The 20,507-nt window shown below is 38.7% G+C and overlaps 1 protein-coding gene across 1 annotated transcript; it reads right to left on the bottom strand.

Moving 5' to 3' along the window:
- Positions 1 to 3,921: 3,921 nt before the first annotated feature.
- LOC110711756 lies at positions 3,922 to 9,845 on the bottom strand. The gene is made up of 5 exons (XM_021890174.1): positions 9,521 to 9,845; positions 8,990 to 9,202; positions 8,663 to 8,899; positions 5,372 to 7,312; positions 3,922 to 4,842 (listed from the first exon to the last, which is right to left on the bottom strand). Exons 1-5 carry the CDS (start codon positions 9,555 to 9,557, stop codon positions 4,211 to 4,213), a joined length of 3,060 nt encoding a protein of 1,019 aa, XP_021745866.1. The 5' UTR covers positions 9,558 to 9,845; the 3' UTR covers positions 3,922 to 4,210.
- Positions 9,846 to 20,507: the final 10,662 nt, after the last annotated feature.

The raw sequence follows: 20,507 nt of genomic DNA, 5'->3' as shown, positions 1-20,507 counted from the left end.
ATTAATGTTTGATATGTCTCTAATATTGACTGATATCAGACATCAATTGGGTGATATGCGTTATTTATTAGCTAATTAACAACATACAATATTTTATTTTCTTCTCTCTCCTCTTTCCCCCTCTTCCTCTCTTTCTTTCTATCTCTTTCAAATGTATCAGCCAATGCAACCCAAAATGCTCAAAATCAAACACCCACCAACTCACGCACAACCCCCTGCAGCCCCTTAATCTTCTCGCCACCAATCCACACCATCACCACCAGCCAACTCCCTTGCTCCCATCTTCCACGCCACCAACCCAAACAGAACAACCACCGCACCAACACTCCCTCACTCAATCACCAATCCATGCCCCTGTCTCACCACCTAGGAGCCCTACACGCACCAATTTTAGCCACCCAAACCGAGCATCGCACCACCAATCGATCCTCCACCAGCCGCACTCGCCACCAATCTTCCACTACCCTACTTCGCAACCCACCAGCCGCATCTTAACCACCATCTCCTGCCAACAGCAACCACCACAACAGCCGCAGATCGTAAATCGCAAATCGCCAACCACCAGTCGCAGATCGCAAATCACCAGCCACCAGCCGCAGATTGCAAATCACCAGCCACCAGCCACTAGCCGCAGATCGCAAATCACCATTCACCAGCCGCAAATCGCATCACCGCCAACCACAAATCGCATAACCGCTTCACCTTCGTCTTCGTCTTCGTCATTGTCATCGTCATCTTCGATTCAATCAGAAAATAAATCATTTTCTTCGATTTGGTTGGCTGATTCAAGCATTATGATGTTATTATGTGAATTGTGAGCCCTAAAATCTCAGTTTTCTTTGTTAATTGAAATGAATGGTTAAGTTTCAATTGTTTTTGAAGGGAATATAGGCTGCCCGCAGGAACTATTGGGTGGAGACGTCCGCACCCAATAGTTTGTGAATTATATATCAGGTTGTGTAATTTTGTAAAATTGAGCCTATAATAAATTTTTACAAGAATAAATATGAGTTTTATTAACAATAATACTTTACTAAATTATCAATCTTATGATAAAATTAAAAATTTAAATCATTTGATCAACAAATTTTATCTTTATTTTGTATTACGAAGTAACAAATATTATTTTTTGGGGTTTTAACTTAAGAACCCTGTATGATTGACCACCTAGCACAATTGCACATACTCAAAACCACCCCCTGCTAATATGTGAAGACAATCATATATTCTCCTTTATAAATCTATCTTTTAAAATCTTTATTACATTCGAAACTAAACCAATATCATTAGACTTAATTAACACATTATAACTTATAAGTATCTTCCTTAAAACTTAACCTATTGAAGAGAAAAATGCTAAATTATAATGACTTGATCAAATTAAACCTCGCGGTCTTCCTCCTTGTAGGACTTGATTGTTCCAAAAAACGAAATGAGACTCTCAACGTAACCTCCTGTATGCAATACGGACAAATTTGAAGTTTTTAATAATGAAGATTGTTCTAGATTAGCTTGAGTCGGGCCAATCATCGTTATTTCGCGATCACAAGTATTCAATGCTACAAACTTGCCGGTGGGAATAACGCCTAGATATATAATAACCACATGACAAATCGACAGAGTACGATTTCTCCCAAGAACTCCATTCATTGCCTCGTTTCAGTGTCCAAACGTTCAAAAGTGATAATGTTTGTGAGAATGAGAAGCATAATAATGATAGGCACCCATTCATCACAAAAAACGTAAAACGAGTATATTGACTAAGCCACTCCATCCATGGGAGGTTTTCGAATTGTTCATTTACTAAATCGAACCTAACAACGAGCTTGTTCTTCGTTATTTTACCCCAGTCGTGTCTATGAACAAGTAGAAAAGACCAGTACAATGCGTTATCAAACAGCGGCATCTTTGCAAGAATTTGATTGCCGGACCACAAGAAAAAACATTAGCAGCACAAATTTGTTTCCAATTACCCGTAGTCAATGAAAATACATAAATGCAGGATTCATCCAACGATAGAACGACAATCTTATAGTCATCAATCGACGGTATATAACCAAACCAATGATTATTTTCATCGATTATAAAAGGTGCAAGAAGCATATAAGTACTCCTTGATGAAGTTGGATTAGTAATCTCACGATACTGATTTGTCGCAGGATTGCAGATACCGAAGAAACCATAATCATTATTATTATTTTGAGTCGAACCATTACAGCAAAACAAGCAAAGCAGGCCATTACACGAGCCAACCATCGAAACAAAACTATGTTTCGGTTTTAGTTTTTGTCGAATACATATATCGATAGTGAGATCCATCTCGATAAAGTTTTTTTTAAGATTGCTAAACTCGTCATAGGGCAACAACATGAGCTTGTATGAAGATGAATCATAATTATTTTCGGGGTACTTGGTAAGTAACATAAATTGTTCCGAAGATAGACTGAAATGTGTTTTTGCAAATTCGGGAGTAGAGATTGTAGAAAACCAAAACTTGGAAACAGATTTGAAACGGATTAAGGTTTTTACAGGAAATCTTGGTAGAATATTAGCTATTATAAGATGTTCCGGAAGAGTTGCATAGGCGTTGGATTGGATCGAAGGCGAAACATTGTCGTCCTTCGATTTTGCCATTTGCCGTAATTTCTCTATATTTTTCATACTGGTGGTGGTGAAATATCTCAAAATCGAAAATCCATGGTAACAACATAAGAAATTGGGATAATTTGTAGTTTTTCTGTTTGTGTTAACCGTATGTCTTAATATAGACTTCATCATAGGGTTAAGTCGGCTCAAACTTGGGATAATTTTTCGAGTCAAATACTCCTACTCTAGCTGGGATGGGCCAGGTTTTAGGTTTAACAAGGGTATTCAATTCGGGCAAATAAAAAAACGAAGGGAGTATATATTTGGGTTATCCGGTATTATTAGTTATGGTTTTGGATTAATAATTAAGGTAATATGTAAGGATTTATTAGATGGTTAAATTATTGTGGTGACTACTACGGCAGCTAATGAGTGTAAAGTGCAAGTCACAACTAGCCATGTCCGGGGAAGCTTATGTCACAAATTTAGTTATTGACTTATTGAAAATTAATATTAATAAGGGAAAATATATAAACAAATATTTTTAGGATATAAATGTCCCCACACTCTTTATAAGAGTTCAAAAAAAAAAGACAATTAACATCAATGAAGACAAATACGTAAACAAACATTTTTAAAGGTATATAAATGTCCACACATTATTCATAAAAGTTTATTTGAACTTTTAAAAATGTATAAGAATTATAATTTTTGGGTTAATAATACAAAGTGTGATTTCTGATTAATAATTACGAAGTTTAATATGGTTAAAACAATTATGAAATTACCACTTAGTTAACATAATGGCAAAGTAGTACCGCTCATCTCAACTACTTGTATTTTGTAATTGTATGAAGTAAGGTATTGAGAGTCGTTTTTATAGTCTCTTTATACTAGTACATGTGATTCTTAGTGCTCAATTATTTTGATAAAATCACTTGTTTACCTACTCTTATCAACTCCTAAAAATGTTCAAGAAGATTGTGTTACATTTAAAAAAAAAACGGAGGAAGAATTATATTTTACGTTCATTCTGATTGATTTGGGTGTCCCATAGGCTAAAAGCAAATATCATCTGTTTTAGTATAAAGCAAAGATTGCCTACTGGTAATGGGTGTCCCATAGGCTAAAAGCAAATATCATCTGTTTTAGTATAAAGCATTACTTAGTCCACTGGTCCACCCCTACAATTTACTCCATCTGCAACATCTTCAAATGCCTAAATTATTTGCACTTTATATGATTGATTTGTATCAACACAGTTAATAGCCTAATGTTCCTCAAAAAAAAGGTAACAGCCTACAAAAAAGGCATTTAGAAAAAATCTGCTGAAAATACACTAAAATAGGGCTCTAGTTCCTTTTCACAGCAAAAACAATAATTATTCTGCTCACAAATCTTCACTATGCAACAATAATCTGAACTAAATACTACGGAGTAATAATCTGAACTAAATACTTCATAGTATAATAAGATCGCCAAGAGTATTAGGCTTAAAAATCCAACATATAGACATATCTTTTACAAACCCTAAACATGTGCATATTAAACAAGCACTCCACTTCTCGAAGAAAATTGCTCCTCAAATGTGTTTCAAGTCGTTCCGTTACCTTGAACAGCTATCCTACCTAGCATTGACAGATGAACAACAAAGAAATGGTGCCCAGTATGGTTTGTTCTTGCCCTTCCTCTTCTCTGTCTTGATATTCACCGGATACCTTGCTGGAGAATTCCATTCCTTTCCCATCTCTATCTTTGACGCCTCTGGAATGGGGTTGTTGGAACTAAGAATCACATTTTCTGTCTTTGAAACATCATTATTTGCTACTGGAGTTTCATCAGTTTGGGGTTTCATCTGCGTGTGAATTGGTGATTCTGCTCTACTTCGGGCAGTGGCTTCTCCCAAAAGGGTTTTCAAAGGCAGATGTTGCTTTTCGGTGCTCCAGTTAGTTACCTTGGCAATAATTTCCTCATTTCTTTTTCCTCCATGCGGTGCATTATCCAAATGAGCAATGGAGGTCGACCAGGAAGTTTGTAAGGCAGAGCCCTTCTCTTTCTGCTCCTCTAATGTCTGGATCTCAGATACACCTTCGATCGCTCCAACCACAGGATCAACTGACAGTTTACTCTCAGGGTGTTGACTTTCCATCATAGGTTTCAGCTCCAAGCTCCCATTATCTTTTGAGGCAGATACCTGGGATTGGTTCAATGCAGGAGTGTCATTTGCAGGTGGGGTGTCTGATACTGCAGACATAACTGCATCAACCAAAAACAAGCAGGCAGAAGTTAATTCCCAGGTGAAACCACACGATTCTTAAATGACTTATTAGAGGCATCAAAACTTCAAGCAAAGAAACCATGACTGATCAATCTCATACATTTGATTAAAAAGGCATGATCACAAAGAGAAACCTACTCCATCCCTAAAACAATTTTAAAGCTTCTTTATGAGTTTATGGGTGTCTCACTAGAGTTATAATTCCATTTTGCATGTTTTCTCCTCCCAACTCTTCTCTAAAGTTGGGCCTCAAACCCACCCACTTAAATCTATCTACTTATTCACTCTCCTAAATCTTTGTGGAAAATGTAGATATTAACTACAGAAAGTATTTAAAGATTTGGTTTCCGGATGGCTGTAGTGAGAATGCGTAAAGAAGGAAACCTCTGAAGGAGAGAGATAAGAAAGAGAGCATATATACAAGAGTAATGCATCTGAATCTGTTACAACAGATATGACTGTGTGGGCAAAGATATCTTACAAAAAAATTAGAAATAAAAAAAGTACCTGAAACAGATCCCCAGTTGCCTTCCAGACTGTCAGTTTGGCTACTAGAATCTGGGAGAATATCAGCTCCTGAAATAGCAATATGGGGCTTAACAATCCTATCCCCTTCAAACACATCATCAGCCTCCTCTGCAGACTTTTCCGTGCAGGTGTCATCAACAGTAGCAGAGCTTTTCAAAGAATGTTGAGCATTGTCACAAACAACTGAGGACTCAGTTGATATCATCTTTGATATTGAACCAGGAACATTGTCAGTTTTCGAAATAGCACCTAGACTATCTTCACCTATAAACTCTGCTCCTCCTGCACTACCAACAGTGCTCTCCACCATGGGCAGTGTATGACCTGCCATCAAATCCCCAGAATCCGCCGTCGTATCTGATTTAATATGGTCATGAAATCTATTTACCTCAAATGTCTCATGAATGCCATCATGAGATCCAGCTATGATTGAGCCACTAGGTGCAGTTTCAGCATTAACAGCCTCATTACCCTCGCCTCCATACCTTATCTCACTTCCATCCAAATGAGTTCGTACAGCTCCAACGTTTTCATTATTACCTGTATCAGAGTTACCATGGATATTGCTTAGCTCTTTAGATTGGGGTAAAATGTCATTGATAGCATGTTCAGCCAATAATAAACTCCCTGACACATCACTGTCGCCAATTTCTTGTGAAACCACATGCTCTGTGGTACTTTTAACACCGTTGGAAGCTTCATTTGAGGTGAACTCTTGATTATCAGCAGCAACAGAGGGTTTCAGCTCTTCAAGAATCACATTATTCAGTGCAACAATGGGTTTCTGCTCTTCAGGAAATACATTATTCAGTGCCACAATGGGTTTCTGCTCTTCAGCACAACTAAAACTTTTTTCTTCCAAATTTTCAGTCTTGAAGTCAGAAACTACTTCATTCCTGAATTCAGTTGTGTCAACATCAGAAGCCAATAATAGACTCCTTGACACTTCATTGTCAATGATTTCTTGTAAAACCACATGCTCAGCATTAGTTTTAACACCATTACTTGTGTTGAAAGCTCCATTTGAGGTGAACTCTGGATTATCAGCAGCAAAAATAGGCTTCTGCTCTTCAGGAAAGATGTTATTCAAGGCAACAGTGGGTTTCTGCTCTTCAGGAAAGACATTATTCAATGCAATAATGGGTTTCTGCTCTTCAGCACAGCTAATTTTTTCTCCCAAATTTTCAGTCTTCAAGTCAGAAACTACTTCACAACTAAAATTACTTATGTCACCTTCAGAAGCCTCAACATCAGGTAAATGAACTGGCTCACCAACAGGGTTTTGCTCAGCTATTGATATCTGCCCAACGTCCTGGTTAAGTTTACCCTCCATGACACCAACACTTTTAAGGACATTATCTTCAGAATAGACTTTCTTACTTTCACTTGTTTCGTGGTCTAAATCTTCGACTGCTCTATCAGGATGCTTATGCGGAAGTAAAGCATCAGGAGCAGCTAGAACATAGACATCTGCATTGGCTCCAGATTTTAGGCCATGATCCACTGTCACGTCACTTAGCTTGGCTGAGCTTCCACTTGCAGGATCAATAACTTCAACTGGTTGCCCTGCTGCCTGAGAGCATTTAACATTGTTTTCAGAACCAATAATTTTCATCACTGCCGATTTTGCTAATTCACCATTGGAGACAGGACCTAGAATTCCTTTATCCATATCTCTCAAAACAGAAACATATTCTGATGCTTCCTCAGTTGTTTCATCAGCTGCCTCATCTTCATTCTTATTTTCTACTGTAATTGAAGCTGAGGCCGGAGCTGGACCAGAGGTGAAACTGGGCATATGATCCTGAGATAGAATACCAGCTTCTGCTTCTAATCTATCATTTTCACCTTCCAAATTCTGAGCAGGTTGAACTTGATCCTGATTGTCATTGAGATGTGTGCTGGGGGCTCGTAAATTATCTGCATTTGAAAACGTGATAAGCGATAATATTTCAAAGGCAAGAACACACACACACTATTAATTTTGAGAACTGAAGGAAAACAACCAGCCTCAAACAATCAGTTCACAACAGACCAAGATAAAAAGAATGTACTGGTAATCTCTACACATCTAGCACTTAGTGCATATCACTAAACTTATGTGATCTCAATCAGAATATCAAAAAATAAATCAAGGTCTGGGACTTTTTTATATCCAATGAAATTACGTTAATAGAAATTGTACGGATTGAAATTATTTTAATACCAAAAATCCTCATCTGCTACCAGAAAACACATTAGAAAACTTCTCGAAAACGTCACATGTGATTCACTATAATCTCTTATGCAACCAAAAACATAATAAACAATTATGGGAGATGATAAAGCCATTTTCGACCTCCCGCATAAATAATTAAATAAAATTTCAGCTAGAAGAGAATATATCAACGCTAACATACATTTTATAAATTCTTGTATTTTGGTTTGGCATGTATTCCATGTGCAGACAAACTGTAACACTAGCTGTTTGTTAACGTAAAGCTTACCACAGCCAACATAATGTATTTTCGCCTTTATGTCACTGACAAAAATGCAAGAGTGCAAGGCAGATATAGCACAGCAAAGTAGGCTTCCTAATCCTAGCCCCCTCACAGTCAATTGAAAGAACGGACATAGTAGCAGATAACAGTATAACACACACACACATGAAGCAAAAACAAAGCCACCAGCCTGCAGTGGAAAGAAAAAATTAAGATTTTTTTATTTTAAATCTGATGTAAGACCCAATGGCTACTATGTTTTGCTCATAACAGCAACTTATACAGGAAAAATATATACTTGCATATTATTAGCAAAAATTAGTAGTTTAATTGATTCCTACTTTGAATCAAACAGTCACAAAGCGAATCAATTTCTGTTTAATTTTCGACTTCAAATTTCAGTGCTTGATGATGGACCCACATTGCACAAACAATTTCCTCACGGTGAGGTAACTTGACTTACCTCATTCAATTTAAACCTATCTGACTTCCTATATTTCTTAACTTCTGAAGTTAATAAGCTCGGATGGCATTAAAAGATTCTAACTTCTAAGCAACAACATAAAACATGTAGCTACACATCCTCGGGACTACTTCAATCCTAAGCTACTGACACAAACACCTATACAAACTTACAGCACAAACAAGTTAACTTGAATCAAATAAACAAAATAATAATTCTTATGCACAATCACCAGCTAATGCTTAAGATAAACATTCAGCTACTTTAATAGCTACACACTGAGCAAAGCTGGATAAAACATGGTAACAATAGAAGAAATGATCTCACCAGCATCGGCCTTCTCTACAGCATGCTTAATATCATCCAAATCATTCTGAGTTACACGTTGCATCGAATAAAACCGATGTATACCACCATCAGAGGCCTCTCCAGGACTTGGAGTGTCAGCAAATTCTGTGACAGCATCAGTAAACACTTCATCTTCTGATCTGGTCGACCTACTTGATCTATTACCAACTCCACTGCTAGTCCTCCTGTTTATAGTAGTCTCCACAACTTTACCACCTACCAAATATTCAATCAAAAACCCACTTCAAAACCATCATTCATACAACATATATCAAGCAATTAACGCGAAATAAAATCGATTATTACTTGGGGTTTTGTGTTCATCATCAGAAGCATGTTCACCATCAGAACCATCCATCAAATGGGTCTTGTCTTGTGCATCATTATCCAGCCTATAGCCTTCAACAGTTCCACAAACCTTCTTATGAGCCCTCCTGTGCTTAGCACTGGGGTGTGGTTTTGGAAACGGCCATCCACATTTAGTACAAACATGAACTCCTCCACTATGCCCTTCATACCCTTTTGACCAAACATCAAATCAACAATAACAAAATCAGTTTTTATTTTATTTTCATTTAGGCATTTCATCAAACACTTGGCAGGCAACACACAAAAACGAAATTTATCCACAGTATACCAATTAATCAACATAACCATACTCAATAATTCCAAAATTCATTAACTATTTAAAACCAGAAAATTCCAAACACAAAACCCACAAAAAAATCTGTACAAAACATCACATTTTACAGCAGGAAAAGAACACAAAAGGATAGATTTAATTAACAACCCAGAAAAAGAAAAAAAAAAACAAATTAAATGACCCAGAAAACAAACCTGATTGTTTAGGCTTTTTGTGATCTTGGGTTTCCATCAATCCGACCAGAAGAAGAAAATGATAGAAATTGAAAGAGGGAAAAAAGGACAAAGAGGAGAGAGAAAGAGAAATGAAAATTGGGAGTATTTTTGCAGTCGTTTTCAGTTTGAAGGGTTGAGTGAAGTGTAGAAGTAACTGAGTTGAGTGAAGAACGAGTGAGCGAGTCGAGTAGAATTGAGTGTGGTGTGAAGTGAGGAAGAAAGAGAGAGAAAAGGACAAGAAGAGATAATCCAGTACACCATGTGCGGTGATGTTATGGTAGGCCCGTTTTCTCTCAAATGGGTCGAATGGAATACAATGCAACATATCAAATAAAATGAATCCCATGATAATATTATAGTTTCGTGTATTTTATTAATTTCATACTTAATTGCTAATACTCTATTACTCACTTTAAAGAGGATTAAGTTTGGATTGTGACTTTGTTGGTGAGAAAGTATAATTACTTAATGATTAACTAGATCTATATACATGCATGTGACTTTATATAATGAATTACAGGTTTATAGATGGGCATTGGCTCGGGTGTCATAAGGATTACTTAGGTATAACATGAAAATGATTTGGCCCAGTGGCCAGCACAAGCCCGGCATGGCACGACAAGCACACCGAGTGGTTATGGGTCAAGCATGTACATCATTTTCAAACGGTGTAAGAGGAAAAGGAGATAAACTTTACTTGATTTTGGCATTTCTCTTTGTGATTAGAGCACTGAATATTGGGTTCTCTCAATAAGAAGCATGAAGTTAAATACTTTGTATCACAGGTGAGAAATTATTTTCTAACAAGGATAAAAAAAAGAGGTTATTTGCAAGAAAATAGGTATGGCAGGCATTGCAGACAAACTAAGGGGAAATCGTCTGCGTTGGTTTGGGCATGTAAGACGGAGACCCGAGGGTGCACTGGTATGAACAGTGGAAGAGTGGGACCATAGAAGGGTTAAACGAGGGAGAGAGAAATCGAAAATAACTTGGTTGGAAGGAGTTAGGAAGGATATGGTATATGGATTTGCATGAGGACGAGGCATTGGATTGTAAGCGATAGAGGAGGATCTTTGTTGATGATTACACAAAATATTCAAATTTGGTTCATGTAACCGACCCCACTTATAGGATTAAGGCTTTGATTGATTAATTAGTGGAACTTAAACTTAGAAATTTCGTCTAGTCATTAAGTAAAACTTCCTATCACTAGACCAAGCTAAGCATATATGGAGTAGAAAATTGCAAAGTACAATATTGTTACACAATGATTCTATTCCCGACCTTATATGTCAGTATGTCACCAAGTTAATCGATATCCTTAGTTCTAAGAAACTTTACATACTAATTTCCTACTTAGTTATAGATGTTAAAAACTGTCCTAATCTAAAATAATTCGGTATAACTCAACCTAAAATTTAATTTTATAAGAATAAATTATTTAACGTGACTTCACCCAATTTGACCTGAACTCGATCCATGACCCAAATAATTGAAGTAACACCTCGTATTCGCTAAACCAGAGTTCTACGTGGCTCACGGGGGGCTTACATTGAGTATACAAATAATACATGAGTACATGACCCTTAGTTTGTCCTATTCACATGCTTTATGAAGTTTTTTTTTTTTTTGGTGAGGCTCCACATCTCGTGGGAGCTCAATAAACACTCCCCTAAATCAACGGCTAATATATTTTACAAATTATACTACTATTATGATTATGATATAAATGTATCGATTAATTATAATTAATTCATTATTAAGATATATAATACGAGTAATTTTGTTTATGTGGCGCACCGCACACGTGCTTAGTCCTACTAACGTGCACCATGCAGCTGAATTTTTTATTTATTTTTTTAAACATACCATGCAGCTGATTAAGTACTCCTTGTTAATTAAAATTTAATTTGAAGGTATTCCTCCTAAATATTTGGCATGTCAAGGCTGCATATTGCATGGATTTTCACGTGTGTTGCATTCTCAAACATTTGATTGGTTCATGACTCAATCCTACTATTTTCAATGAACATTAATGTCATAAATGTTCAGATCAGTCAATAAAATATACATGTATACTACACTAGTTTAGAATTGACTCCTACTACAAAAAACTAACATGACGTAAACAAATCCAAATTAAAAAGCATGAATAATATAAATGCAGGAATAAGAACCAACTAAACCAAGACTACATAAAACATGAATTTGCCGGCCTATTTTATATGTAAATATTACAAAATAATACTCCATGTCTCCGTGTTATGAGCATGTATTTGAAGTAATAACTCGAAGCATTGTCTAAGCTATATATAATATAGTAGTCAACGACTCAAAGCATATAAAATAAGTTCATTTAAGTTCGGATAAGATGTAATAAGATAAGTTCAGAGAAGTAAAAATAAAGGAATAGAAGTAGAACACACCCTTAGAAATTAGAACATTTTTTTTCTTATGGAATACTGTATTATTTTAAATTTAAAAAAGAATTAAATGTAATGAACAAACAAAATTAAAAGGTAAGTTCATTTAAGTTTATATACTTAATGTAAGGATGTATTCTATTCAAAACACCCGAAATCTTATACTTTGTCCGACTATGTTTTTTGGCTAATGAAAGAGTGACCCAAGTAGCTAATTCTAGATTATTTCAGCCCCAAATTAATTATTAGCAGTTGAGTTGGTGAACAAGATAGTTCAAATAACAACATCCAAACTCCTAATTTACAAATCATAAATATGTATCAACTATCCAATAGTAACGAGAAGAGTTGATTGGCCCATTTTACTGAAAGTGGCAGGAATTTCTTGTTACATCTGTCAAGATAAGATGGAGAGGAAAAAAATTAAATATCCTTAAATTATTGATGATGCTATATTATCCACTGTGATTGTTCCACGTCGATGATGGTTATAGATTGCTTCATGCATAGAAGATGAGATCATTAGTGAATTAGGTTAGGTTAGGTGTATGTACTCAACCCTCATCAATTCATCATCAATCATCATGCTAATTGTAAATATAGATTTATTATTATTATTATTATTATTATTATTATTATTATTATTATTATTATTATTATTATGAAAATTGCACTTATCTTATCTTATTAAGCCATAGACTACATTAGTGTTTTCTTCACATAAATTGCACTTATCTTATCTTATTAATCATTAGCTTATTTGAATTGATTAGTTTTTATATGAAAATTTATTAGTGCTTATTTTATATTCTTTTATAAATTTATTAGCCCTTGTATTATCCTATATGTATTTATCCTAAGAAATAAGATAAAAAGAATGAAACCCTTACAATTTTTAATCTTTTATCTCGTCCAAAGAAAATAAGGTGAGCATAACAAAAACTACTTTTATTATGTACCTTTAGTTATATTTGCACGATTTTACAACCTATACTTATAATATAGGGTATATGACCTATTGTAAAATATTTATATACATATTTGCACATCTCAAAGGTTATATAAGTAAGACATGTACTTATATATGTATATGATTAGAAATGCATACAATAAAAGAAGACATACAAATTAAATACATACTGTTTCGGGGTTTTCTGATGTCCTACGGGAGAGTTACAATTCCGAGACTGGAACCGGACGCCTGTACCTGCAAAACAAACGGAGACTCCTTGTGGTAGGAGCTCCGCCTCCGACGATCAAGTTAGTACTTGTTTGAGGAGTGATAAATGCGGAAAGTAAAGGTAGGAGATCTGGTTCCTCTAGGGGAGGAGTGATCAATGTGTTTTGGTTTTCTCTAGGTGAGAGTCATTAATTTCTGCATCCCCTTTAATGAGGATTAATTAAGTATTTATAGTCTTGAGAAGCGTGTCAATCCTAGGTTTAGGTTAACCAGGGCAAATTGGGCTTCTCTCGGACTTTGGGCCTTGGTGGCCATTTTGCCTATTTGGCATATGGGTGGCCACGTGGCGTGGCCTGATTAGTCCATGTTGGACCTCATAGGGTGACAAGTGGCGGACGCTGATTGGCCCACGTGGTGGACACGTGGCAGGTCCGGATTGGTCCATTTGTCATGGGTAATTTTTACCCTAAACATTTGCCCCTCGGAAGGAGTAATTTCTCTTTCCAGGAGGGATTGCTCCTTTCGAAAGTTAGACCCTCGAAGCTTTGCTAGGTCAGCATCTTGTCTAGTTCTAATGGGAGATGGACTTGATTAACTTAGAAAATTTTGATACCTTGGGCGGTATGACATTTTCAAAGTTAATCAATCATAATAATGATTGCCGCCGAACTAGACAGATGTCGATTCTTTGCCCCACTATGCAGATAGCCCCTGATCAGGTGGACTGTCAACTATTGCATAAGGGGTAAGCGTTTAGCATTATTCGGCCATTGGCCTCTTTTGATTAAATATACTAAGTTTGGTACTTAGTTTATTTCGTTGGGGGATGGCTGGTCGTCTGCTTTGGTGGCTGCATAGAAGCAGGCGTTAGACAGGACGTCCAACCAAAGTAGCTACGCCTGCTGGGTTACAGACGACATCTTTAAGTATAGCCAACCTAGTAAGAATAGTGGTCGAGTACCTCTGTTTACCAAAAAACAGGCGGACTCCTCATACCTTTTAGGTTCCGTACTAAGGAGGGCGACTGGTTAACCTTGCGGTTAGTCAATCACTGCCTATTTTGTTTGAGTGGTAGGGAAACCAGGCGGCGGGGGCCGGATAGTCCCCTTGATTCGCCAAGTTTTTCTTGGCTATTAACTCAAAGGTTGTTAACCTAGCAAGAGTAGTGGTTGAGAGCCCCTGTTTGCTAAAAACAGGCAGACGACTCATACCTTTTAGGCTCCATACTAAGTTTGAGAGAGTGACTATGAGTTAACTTTGGTGTTACTCAGTCGCCGTCACTCCTGCTTGAGTAGTAAAGGTATTAGGCGGCGGAGGCCGGCTGAACCTTTTGATTCGCCAATGTTTGTTGGCTATTAACTCAAGAGGTACCCCCTGCATTTATCCCAAGTAATACAGGGGGTCATCCGACTCAGATGTCAACTGCTACCACTGGTTTGGTTAGTGATAGAGTTATCCTTGTCTCAAAAACGGCTACGTGGTTGTCCTTGGGGACAGTCGTCTAGGTGTCGTGTACTTAGTTTATAGAGCAATGTTCCACCCAAAAGGGAGCTGCTCTCTGCGACGAATTTCATCCGGAGGGATGCCGCCGGACGCCTGCTATTATGTTGGGACAGGTCGTATTAGTTTAATTTTAAGGGAGGATCAGTCGGCCTGGCGCTTGGGCTGATCATCGGGCCTGTGGCCTTGGTTAGTTCTTGGCGAACGTAGGTGCTAAGTAAGAAGAGGGCAGCCGCTTGTTTAGGCACATGGTCGGCCTGGCCCTAACCTTTTTAGCTAAGTATAAGGGGGTGGTTGTCTGTTTTGGAAACAGTCGTCCCTCTTCTATGGAGAGTGGCCGACTGTATGTCTAGACGGCATGCCCCTCTGGTGGAGTAAAATAACCAATGGAGAGTAGCCGACCATAAAGGTACAGGCGGCATGCCCCTTTAAAGATAGAGTAAAATACTCAATGGAGAGTAGCCGACTATAAAGGTACAGGCGGCATGCCCCTCTGTAGATAAGAGTAAAATACTCAATGGAGAGTAGCCAACTGTAAAGGTACAAGTGGCATGCCCCTCTGAGTCAGTATCAAGTATTAAAATCATTTCAAGTGTTAGAGCAGATGGATCACCTAGTTCCCTTCCATAAAGGATGGATGGTGTTATTAATGAGAGTCGGCTGCTTTCATAGCTACGAGACTTCGTCGTATAGGGGGCCGACTACTATTCATGCCGCCTCTCTTGCTTGATAGACTTAGGCAATATTTTTTGAGAGGATCTTATGTTTTTGTCTTATTCTCATGCATGAGAATGAAAATTAGCCATACTGTTAGGCAGCATTTTTTATTTTTTATTTTTTTTTATCATAATAATGATTGGGCCGCCTAAACCAAGGCTACGAAACCATGATAATCATACCACCAGACATTCGGCATGCCGCTTGCTTTCATTTGGCAAGACATCCAATCTTCTCAGCTTCAAAATCACGATGCATGATCATGATGATGTTGGGCTTAGCATAATGATGCTAGTTGTACTCGTACCCATGATAATTTTCTTGATGATAATTTCTTTCGTGTAACAGCCGGCTGTTTAGAGCTGGCAGGCCGGGTGCTTAGTGGCTGGGTTGGGGCCGGCTGCCGCCTTCTGGCTTTGAGGAACGATGCCTAGGAGCCGGTTGTTCAAGCATAGGTGTCATAAAGCTGGCTGTATTGAGGCAGTTGGGAGCCTTGTATTTTGACGCCTGCTTTCATTAGTTTAGCGAGGACACTAGGTGTAGTTAAACAGCCAAAGGCTTGACTAGCTAGGTGCATCTCTGTGCTCAACCACTAATGCCGGCTGTAGCCTAAGGCCGGCTTGGCTTGTGCGGGCGCCTCAATGGTGGACTGGCAACGAGGGCTGCCTATTCTGAAAATTTACAAACGACTTCTCAAATTCAGGCGTCCATACCCATCTTGCGTATCCAGCCATGCATAACATTCTCTCGTTCTCACATATGCTGCTTTATTAGAGCTAGCTTGAAGTTCGACATTGAGATATCGTCTTGCACATTCTCAAACAAGGAACTTTTTGGTGTTAAACGGTTTTGGACACCATTAATAACCAAGGTGCGCAGCCGGCAACCGAGAGTTTGAGTTCAACATTTTACTTGCATTTTACTTGAGTTTGAGTTTGAGCTCATGCCTTTTCAACCAAGTGTCGACTGTTTTAGCCGCCATTTAGCCGCCTGCTTTCTTGGGTGAGACGCCAATGCTCAGCTTTCACAATAAGAGAATTAGCACATGAACAAGTTTAAGCATTCACTCTCATGGCCGATTATATTACTACGAGCCAAGCGCTACTCCTCTCGACAGGCCGTGAGGTTTGAGGTTTATATGTGCGAGTATGTTGGCTGTTTACTTTTGGAAGATCAAGCTAGAACCAAACTCATTTGTATCAAGTATACTTGGCATTATATTTTTGAGCAAAAACCATGCGGTTATACCATGATAAAACATCATATAGAGCAGGCTGGTCTTATCACAATAGTAAAGATCATAGATGTTGCATGCCGGGGCCGTTTTTGAACCTCAAGTAAACCGAGCACAATGGTTTTTTTTTTTTTTTTTTTTTTGGGTATGGCCGGCTGTAATCTTGAGGAGCACTTGTGATTGTGTAATTATTCACGGCATTCTTGCTTTAAATACATATAGCCGGTTTTTCAAGGCTACCCTCGACGAGCACCGGCTGTTTGGCTGACCGAATGCCGACTAACTCTATAATGTCGCCTGCTCTCAAATGCTGAGAGTGCCGGATGTTTTATCAAGAGCTAACTAATGTTGCGTAGAGATGGCCGACTGCTATTCATGCACCTAACTCTTGTTTTTTACGGCTGGTTTTCGGTTTTGTTTCAGCCAGACCAAGACCCACTAGTTAACCCGCATATGATGCAAGCTGGAAAAAGTTTCATTTGAATTGAAATACATATGGCATTATAAATGTTGGGTGAGCATATATGGAGCTGGCCGGATGCATTGCTTGCAGCCTTTGATGCCGCCTATATCAAACAGATGCTTGACATGAGGAGAAGTCCGCCTGGTTAGAAGCTCACAAATGACTTCTTCCAGAATTTACTCAGTAATTAAGATTCACCTTGGGTAAGAGCTTCCTCACGATAATTGCAACGGAAACAATTGACAATCCTCAATAGGGTGCCGCTTGTTTTTACATGACTAGCCGTTTAATCATTGCTTTGGTTGCAAGGGCCACCTGATTTAATCATTACTGCCGCCTAGTTGGCAAGGACCGAATGTTTAGCAGCTGCATAGATTGCCGTTTGTTTGCATTTCATCGTTAGCATGGTCGGATGCGTTGCACCAACCGACTGCTCATGGGGTGTTCTTGTTTCTTTATATGAGCACCTGTTGTTCTCCCACTTGCCGCCTGCTCATACCACAGTTGCATCGAAACCATTCGTGTTAGTAGCTAGCATCGTGTTCACCAAATTTGCATGTTTAGGCAAGCTTTCCACTACCACTGCAAGTATGAAGAGCAGTAGTAGCATGCGCATATTAAACCATAGCAACAACATATATTGGCCGGCTGGTTAAAAATACCATCTTGATGCCGATTGCTTGTGCTATGTCAAGAAAGGTTTTGCAAAGGTGATGTTGGATGATACTTTGATTAGTTTGAGAACTAAGAGAGGTGCCTTAAGTATCCATTTTCGGCTTCAAGGGTGTAATGCTCACAACGTTTTGAGAGTCGATTGTATGCTAGCGTCTATGGCCCTCATTAAAGAGTTCCGGCTATTTTAGAGCTAGTAGGCCGACTGCTTTGTGGCTGAGTTGGAGCCGATTGCCGCCTACTAGCTTTGAAGAACGAAGCCTGGGTGTTGGTTTGTTCAAGAAGCATAAGGGCCATTACTCCACCTAGCATTTGTGAATCGTTTCAAAAGCTGAGTGTTTAGTGGGCGACGGTTATGATCATGTAAGTCTTGTTTGGTCTCCATGTTATACGACACATGCCTTGGTTTATATACCCTTGGTATTGTGCCTTGTCACTTGAAGAGTCGCCTCCTTGTTATGATCACATGGGACTTTGCCACCTAGTTGGTCTAAGTGACGTGTGGCTAGCAATGTGCTTCTCACGTAATGATATGAAGTAGTCAGCGCTTGATTCCATGTTTACCAGCCTACAAGCTTGACCATCCGACTCCCAACATTTGTTCGTATGACGCATGCAGTACTTGGCCGCCTGGCCGGATGCTCGGAGGCTGGTCTTCTACCGGCTGTACCCATTGAGTGTCATGCTAGGCGCATGTAACTTTAATCGGGGTTGGTTAGACCTGGCCGACTACTTATATTGCCGCCTGGTCTATTAATTTAGCATGGGCAAGAACTATGTCGGCTGTACCCTGTGAGTGTTAGCACACTTTTGTGAGGGTGAGTGCTGCATGTCTGACTCTCATGGTTAGATTTTGAATACCTCATGGAGGTATGGTGGAGACTGTCTTGAAAATCAGACGTAGAGGCCGACTCTGATAGTCGGTCATTCTTCTTCTGCTCCAGCAACATTCAAGCATCAGAGAATGTTCTCTTTGACTCGTCCGGTTGAACATAACGGATGTGCTTTCTCTTCCCTGGTGAAGGGAAGTGATACTTCGTTTAGTCGATCACTGGCGACTGCCTTACCCCAGGCTCTGGCTAGGGGGTCGCCACACGATCCTTAACAAGTCTAGTTCTCCCGGGGTGGGAGGACGTTCTGGCCGACTGTTCCTTTGCGGGAACAGGCGTTCTCTTTTTGATTAGCTCCTGGATTTCTCCCTTGAAACCTCTCATGAAAGACATGAGTTCGTTCCTGGTAACAGGAGCAGACCCCTCGACCGCCTGTTGAGGCTCAGGCGGTGGGACGGGTACGTCGAGCTCTAAGGGACCCGTCGGGGGTCGTGTGAGTCTCGACATCGATTTCATTGTCGGTGTCCTGGTCCGACTGAACCAGGGGGTCGTCCATGGGACGCTTATCACTTAGAATCGGTACAGACTGTGATGCCATCTCGAAAGTACTCTCCCCACAGACGGCGCCAAAATGTTTCGGGGTTTTCTGATGTCCTGCGGGAGAGTTACAATTCCGAGACTGGAACCGGACGCCTGTACCTGCAAAACAAACGGAGACTCCTTGTGGTAGGAGCTCCGCCTCCGACGATCAAGTTAGTACTTGTTTGAGGAGTGATAAATGCGGAAAGTAAAGGTAGGAGATCTGGTTCCTCTAGGGGAGGAGTGATCAATGTGTTTTGGTTTTCTCTAGGTGAGAGTCATTAATTTCTGCATCCCCTTTAATGAGGATTAATTAAGTATTTATAGTCTTGAGAAGCGTGCCAATCCTAGGTTTAGGTTAACCAGGACAAATTGGGCTTCTCTCGGACTTTGGGCCTTGGTGGCCATTTTGCCTATTTGGCATATGGGTGGCCACGTGGCGTGGCCTGATTAGTCCATGTTGGACCTCATAGGGTGACAAGTGGCGGACGCTGATTGGCCCACGTGGTGGACACGTGGCAGCTCCGGATTGGTCCATTTGTCATGGGTAATTTTTACCCTAAACACATACTACACTGATTTAAAATAGTCTCACCCTTTTGACTATGTGCCATTTTTTCATATCAATTTCGAGTTCTTTTTACAAACATGTAAAATAGAAACTTTTGTTCAGTTCACATATTTTAAGAAAGAAAAGATCAAATAAGTTTTAAGAATAAAAGTTCTGATAAGAGTTAATAATAGGTATCCAAATTTAAATTACAACTAAAATAACTTTTGATAAAGTCTAATAAATTTCGTAATATAAATTAAGTAAAAATAAAAAAAAAATCGACATTGTCATACATTGACAAAAGTTAAAGTCAAAATATAATTTTAAACGATATTATCAAAATTTGCAATTTTATGATCAAAAGCAACAAGGATTGGTTTAGGAATTTAGGGAGGCGTAAGCAAGGTCTTCAGATCAAACACTCCGTTGGACCGGCCCAAATTCATCCTCCCATCATTCATTATTGTTATTTTTCGTTACTCTTCATAAGAAATTTTCTCATAGTTCCAAAAATTATGCAAAATTCATATTAAATTATTAATAGTCATGAGAAACTCTACATACTAGTAAATTATCAAAAGATACATTTTTTTTGACACGCAAAAGAAACATTTATCTCAAATTAAAAACCTCCATTTACAAAGTTATTTAAAAGTGACTATCAACTAAATTAATTGGTAAAACATAAAAGGTCATACCACTCGTACCCATGACCCGAAAGGCTGAGATCAAATTTCTGCTAATCAATGTCTTTGTGAATCTTTAATGCGAATTTATTTACTCTCTTCATTTTTAAATACTTGCTCCACTTTTCA

Source organism: Chenopodium quinoa, unplaced genomic scaffold (genome assembly GCF_001683475.1).
Source record: "Chenopodium quinoa cultivar QQ74 unplaced genomic scaffold, ASM168347v1, whole genome shotgun sequence".
In the NCBI taxonomy this organism is placed as follows: Eukaryota; Viridiplantae; Streptophyta; class Magnoliopsida; order Caryophyllales; family Amaranthaceae; genus Chenopodium; species Chenopodium quinoa.
The sequence above is the reverse complement of the archived record's forward strand: the minus strand, read 5'-3'. Positions and strand labels throughout refer to the sequence as shown.

What these genes read in the sequence shown, in the direction of transcription:
- LOC110711756 (XM_021890174.1), bottom strand. Translation starts at nt 9,557, where the DNA reads ATGGAAACCCAAGATCACAAAAAGCCTAAACAATCAG. An exon ending in CAAAAAGCCTAAACAATCAG is followed by an intron (nt 9,203 to 9,520) that starts GTTTGTTTTCTG and finishes TTTGGTCAAAAG; the next exon opens with GGTATGAAGGGCATAGTGGA. An exon ending in TGTAGAGAAGGCCGATGCTG is followed by an intron (nt 7,313 to 8,662) that starts GTGAGATCATTT and finishes TTTCAAATGCAG; the next exon opens with ATAATTTACGAGCCCCCAGC.